This window comes from Plasmodium reichenowi, chromosome 6, assembly GCF_001601855.1.
Source record: "Plasmodium reichenowi strain SY57 chromosome 6, whole genome shotgun sequence".
Classification (NCBI taxonomy): domain Eukaryota; phylum Apicomplexa; class Aconoidasida; order Haemosporida; family Plasmodiidae; genus Plasmodium; species Plasmodium reichenowi.
In genome coordinates this window covers 647845-648905 of record NC_033651.1, presented here as the reverse complement: position 1 = coordinate 648905, position 1061 = coordinate 647845, and the positions used below count along the sequence as shown (strand labels likewise).

Here is a 1061-nt window from a genome sequence, read left to right as displayed (position 1 = left end):
AACATCAATATATATATATATATATATATATATATATATATATATATATATATGTTTATGTATATGCATTTATGTGTTTACTTATATATTCTATTTATTCTCTTCTTACCGCTGCATTTGGTGTCATTATGTTAAAGTAAATACTGGGTATATTGTAAAAGATGTCTGATACAGTAAGAATTATTTTGTGAACATACATTCCATCACTGTCAATTTTTTCATTGTTAACAATTTTTTGTTCTTTTATGTTTATTTGTTCACACTCTTCAATATTAATGCTAAAAGGGAAAAATATAAAATATAAAAAATAATATATAAATAAATAAATATATATATATATATATATATATATATATATATATATAACGATGTATTGTGTATATATATTTATTTATTATTTTTTTTTTTTTTTATTCACTGTACCTGCTAAGGTTAAGAACTGCCTTGGATATATTTTTTATATAAAAAATTAGAATACCTTTATTCTCCTGATATTTTTGCTTCATTAAAATAGACACCACATTATTTTTAAAAAAAAGACATTTATCTAATAAGCAGGCGTTAAACCATAAATCATTTATATTATTAGCTTTTTGTAAACAAAGTATTTTAAATAATTTTTCATTATCATCAGAATTATCACTTGAATTTTTGGATTTATGGCTTGATACACTTGATGAGGATTTTTTTGAATTATGAGAAGAATCAGATAAATTTCGACCTCTCTTTTTACTATACTTTTCTTCATTTTCTTCTTCTTCATCTACATCTTCAGATGATGAGGAATTACAAGACGAATGAGATGAGATTTTGTTATGTGAATAATCGCTATTAGTGTCATTGTACTCTTCGTCGTTATGTTTATTATGTTTTCCTGATTTTTTGTTATCATGCTTTTTGTCGAATTTGAGAGAGTTATCCTTTTCATTAAAGTCAATAACGGCATGTCTGAAAAATAAATAAATAAATAAATAAATAAATATATATATATATATATATATATATATATATATATATATATATTTTTTTTTTTTTTTTTTTTTTTTTTTTTTTTTTTTTTT

The 1061-nt window shown here is 20.5% G+C and overlaps 1 protein-coding gene across 1 annotated transcript in view; it reads right to left on the bottom strand.

Annotated features, from left to right (window-relative positions):
• Positions 1-109: 109 nt before the first annotated feature.
• PRSY57_0615800 (AP-2 complex subunit alpha, putative) overlaps positions 110-1061 on the bottom strand; it is a gene marked incomplete at both ends in the record, with an annotated part of 3923 nt that continues 2971 nt past the window's right edge. The window contains 2 exons of the mRNA XM_020114612.1: positions 110-278; positions 424-948. Of these exons, the coding sequence (XP_019970683.1) occupies positions 110-278; positions 424-948 (694 nt within the window). The remainder of the gene's footprint in view (positions 279-423; positions 949-1061) is intronic.